This window comes from Taudactylus pleione, unplaced genomic scaffold (assembly GCF_031769625.1).
Source record: "Taudactylus pleione unplaced genomic scaffold, aTauple2 ptg000913l, whole genome shotgun sequence".
Lineage (NCBI taxonomy): Eukaryota > Metazoa > Chordata > Amphibia > Anura > Myobatrachidae > Taudactylus > Taudactylus pleione.
This window is the reverse complement of record NW_028285314.1, coordinates 1,327,219-1,336,344: the sequence shown is the minus strand read 5'-3', so window position 1 is coordinate 1,336,344 and position 9,126 is coordinate 1,327,219. Positions and strand designations below refer to the sequence as shown.

The window sequence follows — 9,126 nt, the reverse complement described above, 5'->3', positions numbered from 1 at the left end:
ATCTTCCACTCTGAACGATTTGCAAACGATCTAACGATAAACTATGTTGTTTCAATCTGTGATTGACAGCTTTCAGCTATAGTGGGCAGATAGTGGTTCATCGTTTGATCGTTCAGCGTAAACGATGTGTAAATGATTTGTTAGCAATCAAGTGAAATTGACCTGCATGTTCAGTCAATGGAGGAGAAGATCAAATGACCAGCGGGAGCGCTCATCGTTCGTCGTTAGAAACAATTACTGCACGATTTGCAAACGATTTTTGAACGATAACGATATCGTTATCGTTCAATCGCCTGCTAAAATCGTCTAGTGGATGCCTCCCCATTAGAGATTAGTCAAAAACAGGTAACTTGTCATCAGGACCTCAGAGGGAAACCATAGACGAGACCCTTCCACAAATGATCCTCAGGTGTCAAACAAAATTAAAACACCCCACAGAGTGTTTGGTAATAGTAATCAATGCTCACATGATTGTTACCTGTGAACAATGTGTAAAATCACATAAAGGTTTCTTTACCCAAAGAATAATGATGACACAATATATGGTGCTCACATAAAAGCTTACTTGGAGCTGGTAAGTAGAAAGCTTATAAAGGTTTCTTTGTCTTCTTAACTCATATATGATCCGATAAAGGCTCCCAAAAATAAGAGAAATACAGATAGATGATAAACAGCATTCACAAAGGTATGTACACCAACAGATTGATAAAACCCGGGGATTCCACCGTGATGAATACATACAAAAGATCCAGCCTCAGGTACTATGGAAAAACCTCCACCGGCACTCCTCCTGACATGGTTCGACAGCCCTGGATGTCTTTTTCAAAGATAAATTAAATCTAGCAATATTAATTACATGTAATCGGTGTCCTTCATGTGTGTCAGGTTTTATATTATTTATCCCACAGTTCTATTCATAGAAATGTTACATGGAAAGTTGGAGATGTGAAAAATATTATTTAACTTCTGTGCTGTAAACCAGACATAGGTAATATTTGGCTCACCAGCCATTGTGGAACGTATACCTCTTTTCCACCAAAACCCAGGTCAGACCTGGGTTTTTGGACATGGTTCCAACCCTGGTCAGACCCAAGTCAGACCCATTTACACTGCACCTTCAATCTGAGTTACTCCCAGGTCAGCCCTGTTCACACTGAACTCAGGTCTGCCCTGCTAAACCTGTGAGGTCATAAAAAGTGGGAGGTGAATGCTCCACAACCACCAATCAGCTCATTTTAGGCATGACCCAGGTCAGATAACCCGGGTTGCACCGTTTACACTACACCATTACCCGGGTCCATCCTGGGTCCAACCCTGGTAGTTACCTGGGTTGGATTGCTGGGTCACTTGACCTTTGTTATTTTTCAGGGACCCTTTTACACTGAGCTGCGACCCGGGTAGACCCAGCAAAAACCCAGGTTTTTGCTCTGGTGTAAAAGGGGTATAAATGTCCCATAATACCCTGTCAGGCAGCAGCTACCTGCTGGTGTTTCATGTTTGTATTGTTATTGTATCCTTATTAGGTGGCTGCATGTGGTGAGAGAAGTGCTCAGGTGTGTGTGATCATTACCTGCCCCAGGTGGGGGTATTAGCAGCTGATTGGAGGGGTATAAAGGGCTGATCCCAGCACTGTGTTTCTTTGTGCTTTGTGTCCTGCAGGCAGAATGGAGATGTGTGTGAGGTGGATTTGGCTATTGGTGGTTGTGCTGGTTTATGGCTCAGGGTTTGCCAGTGCTGGGGAGCATGTCTTGGTTAGGCGCCAGTCAAACAGTTGGTGGAGGCATTACCAGCCTGCTGAGAGGGGCTCTCCTAGAGGGTCTCATGTGGGGGCTGCTCAGCCTGTGTCTGGCCTGGGGTCTCCCAGGTGGGATGCTCAGCCTGTGTCAGGATGGGGGTCCCCTGTTAGGTATGATGGGGGGGCTGCTCAGTCTAGACAGCTGCCACCACCCCAGAACTCTCCTATCAATGTGCAGTGTGGTGAGGACACGATGGTGGTGACTGTGATGAGAGACCTGTATGGGAATGGGAAGCTGGTGAAGGCCTCAGATCTGAGCCTAGGACCCCAGTCCTGCAAAGCTGGTTCCCAGAGCACCGATACCAGTGTGGTCTTTGAGATTGGCCTTCAGGAGTGTGGGAATGGATTACAGGTAATTTGTAGCAGCTGCTTTCTAACTATGTAGCCTGAATGTCTTTCTTCCAAAAACCTTCCCTTACACAGGGTTCTTTATTACTGTTTCTTGCCCCAGTGTAATAGTGATCCTAAAACAAGTCTTTCCCACATTGACTTCTCATCCTTTGATTGTAGTCACTTCCCCCTCTACACTATATGGAACCAGTTTCCAGAGCTGCTGGGGTTTCTTTAGCTTCCTAACACAACTCTAGATAAAGATAGGTGTATAGCATTCAAACAATTGTTATAAAATGCCTGTTCTCAACCTAAAGGTGCCCATACACCTGCGATGGATTTCCGTGATGCAGGGCTGCGATCAGAAATGTCTGATCACCCACCATCTATGTTCTGCAATGCATCGCCGGATCGCAGACATTTGACATGTTAAATGTCTGCGATTTGACAATTGTGATTTTTTTTTTTTGATCGTGATTGTCAAATCGCCGAAATCCAACACATTGCCGCATTGCGGGCTTGAGGCAATCCATCTGACGTATGGGGCCCATTAGTGCAATGCATGTGACTGGGGGGTCTATTTACTAAGCAGTGTTAGGAGACAGAGTGAAAAGTGATAAGGTGCCAGCCAATCAGCTCCTAACTGTCATTTTTCAAACGCAGCTTGTGAGATGACAGTTGGGAGCTGATTGGCTGGCACCTTATCATTTTTTTTTTTTTTTTTTTTCTTCACTCTGTCTCCTAACACTGCTTAGTAAATAGACCCCTGAGTCTAGCTATCGAAACAATGTCAGTATACATACTTGGGTCCAGTAACACTTTTTTTTTTTTTTTTTTTTTTTTTGAAAAATCTTTTGCTCAATTTTAAGATTAGTTTTTGTTTTACATGTTAGAATTTAAATATGCAATTGAATTATCTGCTCTGGTCAGACCGTTGACTGGTGTACCAGTCACAATCTGTTTATAGCATGTTACTGCCTGGACATCACTAGTAGTCCAATCTCAAAGTTTGATTTGGAGTGGTCATGGACCATCTGGACTCTAAAGCTAGGTACACACTTGGATGCCTTGATAAGCTTGTGATGGGCTGATACAGTATGTAACAATCTATTGTGTCCACTTACACACTACACTATTGCCGTACAATGCTACTGTTACAAGATTAATGTTCACACATCTCATCAGATGTGTAGTATAGCGGGTTAGAAGCTGTGACCATGCAATTCATCAAATTAATTAGGGGTACGCACTATACGATGGTCGTTGCGATCCATCGCAGATCTCAAAATTGACTAATATATCGTATAGTGTGTGCCCAGCTTAATGTTCCTCATTCTAACAAGTCTGTCTGCCAATCCTACCACTTGACCACTTTTTGATTGGATGGATATTGCTTTAGTCTTGGATGGGTTTTCTGTAATTGACTCTACTACAAGTATGTCTCCTACTAGTGTTTGCAGACTGACTAATGAAGAAATGTCTCTGCTTTGGTCTACAGATGACGGCAGACTGGCTGATCTACACAACCGCCCTGACCTACAGCCCAACATCTCCCAGGGGTGTCCCCATCACCAGGACCAACTCTGCTGTGGTTCCCATCCAGTGTTTCTATTCACGGTGAGTCTACAGGTGGTTATACCTGAACTTATTTTAAGAATAACTTTATGGCTTGGACTAATGTACACCTGGCAGAGGATCAATCCAGATTTCCTGGACAAAGAACAGACTAAGTTTTAGGCTGAAATACCCTTTTGGAGGAGCCAAAAGACTAACAGTCTTTTGTTACAAGAAGTCTCTTCTAAGGGCTTCTGTTCTGTAGGTCCCTGCAGTTAGCAGGTTAATGGATCCAGAAGTGGAGAAAATGTTCTGGCCATAACAAATTGGCCAGATGGTTGTATTAAACCCAACTTCTAGAGTTAAACCATTACAAAGATCTCCTTTAAGCTCTGATTGGGGGGGAAAAAGACTGTCTATCAGCAGCATTAAAATGGACTAACCTTTTAAATGGTGGCCGGTTAGGGGTCTCTGATCACAACATCTATTAGTTGGTGACATCAGGGTTCTGGAAAAAATATTACTTTCCTCCTAAGTAAATGGAAGCGTTCTAGAATGTAAGCACTTGCGAGCAGGGCCCTCTTCCCTCTTGTGCTTCTCCTTACTTTATTTTCATCTACATCTTACTCCCCACTAGGGCACCTAACACTTGGTTGCTTATCCTCTGTTACTTATTTGGGGGTTATGGTCACCAATGTAGCAATGTATATTATCCATGTCCTGGTCCTACATTTTATTTGTATTGTGCTGTTAGTCACTTTTTTTGGTTATGTACCGTGTAAGGTGCTGTGGAACACTTGTGACGCCATATAAATAAACAATAATAATAATAATATTGCAGCTGAGGAAGCCTCACTGATTGTTCCATGCTAATAAAATGGGGTTAAAACTAGTCTCCTAGGTTACCAGTAACTTTAGAAAGTGTCACATGGTAGGTTGCTTACTTGCAGCATTGGCTCACCAGCAGAGGAGTGGTCACCTGGTGCCAATAGGCAGGATAGGCTTCACCACAGCTCATAAGCTGCTGTTGTATGACTTTGTATTTGCTGAATTGTCTGTCACCTGCTCAGTGGAAATGAAGCCTAGCCTTGTAGCATCATACCCCCCCACCCCATATGAGAAAGTTGACCATAAAAGGTCTACAGATTTCCATTCCATTCCTTGGGTACCACCAACAAGTCAGATTTCTTTTTACTTTAATCATTCTCGGGAGTTCATCTATCTTGCTGAAACCGTAATCATCCTACCTGCTTCCAGATAGCCCCAAACATGACCCCTCATGAAAACTTGGATTGATGTTGAGAACCACTGGTCTATAATTTGGTGGTTCAGAGTTTTCCCTGATCTCCTCCTTCCCCCGCCATTTTTTTTTTTTTTCTCAAACAAAACTAATGGAAGCCATGTAGAAAGTGCCCGGTCTATAGGTACACATTGATTTTTGGAATCTGACAAATTATTAAAAATTCAAACTTATAATTCTGTTTTAGCCAGCTTTCATGATGCCATCTAAAAATGAGCAAGAAGTGTTCTGTACACATTTAAGAAAATTTAAAGTATTAATGAAGCATGGTGGTAATTCGGCATTCACTTGGCTCCTGTTGGTGGGCTTAATTCTTTTTTTTTTTTTTTTTTTTTTTTTTTTTCCCCAGACATGGCAATGTGAGCAGTGAGGCCATCAAGCCAACGTGGGTTCCGTTCAGCACCACAGTGTCCTCAGAAAAGAGGCTGTCCTTCTCCTTGCAACTGATGATGGGTAAGTGAGGTGGGGGCTATGATGGTGCTGGGTCTGGTTTGGTCTCTAACCCTTTGATTACCTTACAGATGACTGGAGCGCTCCCAGACCTTCCTCTGTTTTCCAGCTGGGGGACATGTTCTACATAGAGGCCTCTGCAGACACACAGAACCACATCCCTATGATGCTATTTGTGGATAGCTGTGTGGCCACCTTGTCTCCGGACGTAAACTCCAACCCGCGTTATGAGATCATTTCTTTTAATGGGTATGTTATGCAGATTACTGTTCAGATTGATCCACTGATTCAAAGTTGGGCCATTTGGCTATAACTAATCTGTTCATTAGGTGCCTGGTGGACGGTAAGCAAGAAGATTCCTCTTCTGCCTTCATATCCCCAAGGCCTCAGCCAGACAAACTCCGGTTCATGGTTGATGCTTTCCAGTTTACTGGGACGGGTATCTCTCTGGTGAGAATAGTCTACTATAGCTTTTGTATGGTGGTGAAGGCTGATAATACCCCCACACACTATCATGGTATTATCTTAAAGGAAATGCTTATTGGGCTTTTCTATAATCTGACATCTCAACAATTTCCTCCTAGATCTATATCGCCTGTTACCTGAGAGCTGCTGCAGTCATTCATGCCTCTGATCCCATGAATAAGGCCTGTTCCTACAGCAAAGCTTCAAACAGGTGAGTATGTCCTACAGTAGCTTCTGTAAACCTGTCCTTCAGTGCATTTTAAAGGAAACTCTTGTCCAACATAAAACTGACTGCAAAGCATCTGTAATTCCCTAGGTATTATGAGTAATCGAGGGGAAGCCAAAGGTCTGGCCGTATATGTAGTGGATGTCCCTAGTGGCAGCCCTTCTGTGAGCAGAATAAGTGAACCATGTAACAAGTACTTTGACCTGATTAAATGTTAACATGCTACTGTTCCAGAACTTGTTATGCTAAGGGAGGTCATATCCCATAATCCTTCTGTCTCCTTAGCTGGATGGCCTTGGATGGCCCCAATGCGATCTGCCAATGCTGCGACACTAGGGAATGTCCTGGTTCAACCAGGAGACTGGAACCTGCCCATGAGAGTCGAAGAGGGTTTGGCAAAAGAGAAGTTGCAGATGGTGAGCTCCAAACCTTAAGCTTGAGGGTGGGGAAAAAAGTTGCCTACCCAAAGTTAAACTGGGCAGCTTTATCAGTAGATTCTAAAAATAAATAAATAAACTCCTTCCATCCCTCTGATTACCCTTGAACTGGGGTAAGGAGGTTAGAAGTGTAGATGGTGTGGGAGGATATCTTTACCATGATCCTGGGTGGTTTTCCTTGTGGGTGCTGGGGCTGGAGTCTACCTGTGCAATAGTCTAAACTTGAGTATCCATAAACCTAGATCATTAGGAGCTTGTAGCTCTAAAATGCAAAATATCTTGTTGGCATTTTATTCAGGGTTCTAGATGGATTATATCTCTTGCACAGAAGCTCCAGTACCTAGCATGTGCATGCTATTCAATGTAACACTGACCCTTTATTAAGCCTGTCTGGAAAGATCCTAACATTATGAGTAGTTTGGAATTATACATTACCCTCCATTTTCCAGCACTGCATGATGCCAGTTTTGCCCTTGGATAGATCAGGGTGCCTAAATAGGTCTACTTTTGCATGTGGGAGTACTTGTAGGATTGCCTTGGTTTCATTTATTGAGTTATGATTAGGCTTACAGACACTAACCCCAATGCAAACAGTAGAAGTAGCTGGACTTATGAAATGGTCTTGGGTCATATGGCCTCTATACTGTATTGTAAAAGTGCACAAAACTTAACTTCACAGATCATTCCTCCATAGGGTCCACTGGAGAGGGGATAAAATGCTTTTTAATTTTTTTTTTAAATTAAATTCTTTCCTGCAGGGCCAGCTACAGGAGAACATGGCTTGGCGACTCTGGGTCCTTTGCTAGTGGCTGGAGCAGGACGTGTCCAGGCTTCCAAGACGGCGGCAGAGCCTAGGCACTTAGAGCATTGGGTGCTGGTGGCCATTGTGTCAACCATTCTGGTTGTGTTATCTGGCTGTTTTGTTCTAACTGTAAAGCGCCTCATGAGGAGACCTTCTCATGTACTAACTTTAATGAATTAAAATAATTCATGAAAAATGTTTGGTGTCTGTGTAAATACCATATTGCAGATTGGTTATGTTTACTATGACTCCTCCTAATTGCACTAAATGCAGCAGAAACCCCAAATTAACTATGGTCTGATCATAAGTAACATGTTGAATGATGGCTGGGAGGCTACCTATAATAGACGTCTTGGTGGGCCAGTAAGACACCTGGCCTTTTCTGGGCAATAGCATCCAGTCTGGTCTTTCATGTGTAGACACTGATTCTAGCACTTGTTCAGAAGTAGAATTTGCACAGCAGACTCATCACCTACTGGCAGGACAGATTAAACCATCATCTCAGGCTCATCCCATTCTATCCTGTTCATGTCACGATCTGCAACTGGCCTCAAGTGGACAGAACCCTCACTTATCTCCTAATGATTTCTATCATTAGGGCCAGGTTCTAACCAACTTCTTGGATCACTCGGTGCCCCCATCCATACTGAAGTGGTGGTGTTCACTCTCTGAGACCTAGTCTCACAGCCCTCGTTCTTCAACTATTTGTTTTTCAAAAACTTAACTCTGTGTACAAGGCTCACTTGAAGGCTGGTGAAAATTTACTGTCATTGGCTCTGCAAAACCCATGCCTCTGAAACCTCCATTCTTTCTGTACATCTCCAGGAAATTCAGTTGGAATACTGACTTCAGGGACATGACCTCCCTTCAACTGGTGTCTTTAAAATTTGTTCACGATTGAGGGAGTGGACATGGCAATTAATGTGCATGAGTCGGTGTCACATTTTTAATGGCCTGGAGGTAATCCTAATAGTTCTGTGGACTGGTGTTGGACAAGGTAATGTGACTCAGCCAGAATCTTCTTAAAAGATAGAACGTAAACTGTCTAGTGTTGGCAAATACAGTTTAAATTACTGAAGGGAATTCTGTATCCGCCTTGGGTCCTGTATTGATGGATCTCAATAAGGAGCTGCCCATTTACACAGTGGTGTCCTCAGGTGTGTGCCTAAAAGCACAGTACTAGTAATTCCTCTTTAATAATACAAAAAAAAAAATTCTCAACATGAAACTGTTTTACAGGCTTATAAAAATTGCTATAGAGCAGACAACTGAATCCAGTTTAATATGTTGATACAATCCTAGGAGTGCAATTAATAATAATTGTAGGAAATGGAAACAAAACAACACTAATTGGTCTACTGACAAACTACTTCTGGGAGATTTTTTCCCCTGAGGTTCTGCTTGAAGGGTATAAAAGTGTCTCCAATGTCTAATAAAATACTTATGGTCATATATGCAGCAATATTATGCCAGGTAAGTTGTTGGTAGAGGGTTGTATCTCTTGCATAAATTGAACTATGGTCTGATCATAAGTAACATGTTGAATAATGGTAGGGAGGCTACCTATTTATGTTCATGGATTTTATAGAGAAAATTAATTATACTGTTTCACTATAGACAACTACTTTAATAAATACAAGGGTAATCTAGAAAGCCAGGACCAATTGTATTTTAACACAGGCAAGTACTATTTATTTTCTGTACATCTAATCACCACCTGCATGTCTCATCTGTCCATTAGATATAGAATCCCCTTGGTGTTCTTGG

At 42.5% G+C, this 9,126-nt stretch overlaps 1 protein-coding gene across 1 annotated transcript; it reads left to right on the top strand.

Annotated features, from left to right (window-relative positions):
* The first annotated feature begins 1,627 nt into the window (after positions 1-1,627).
* On the top strand, positions 1,628-7,557 carry LOC148473754 (zona pellucida sperm-binding protein 3-like). Its single transcript, XM_088459545.1, has 8 exons — positions 1,628-2,147; positions 3,624-3,742; positions 5,329-5,432; positions 5,501-5,678; positions 5,759-5,879; positions 6,014-6,105; positions 6,406-6,536; positions 7,316-7,557. The coding sequence occupies exons 1-8, from the start codon at positions 1,665-1,667 to the stop codon at positions 7,537-7,539; spliced, it is 1,452 nt and encodes a 483-aa protein (XP_088315671.1). The 5' UTR covers positions 1,628-1,664; the 3' UTR covers positions 7,540-7,557.
* Positions 7,558-9,126: the final 1,569 nt, after the last annotated feature.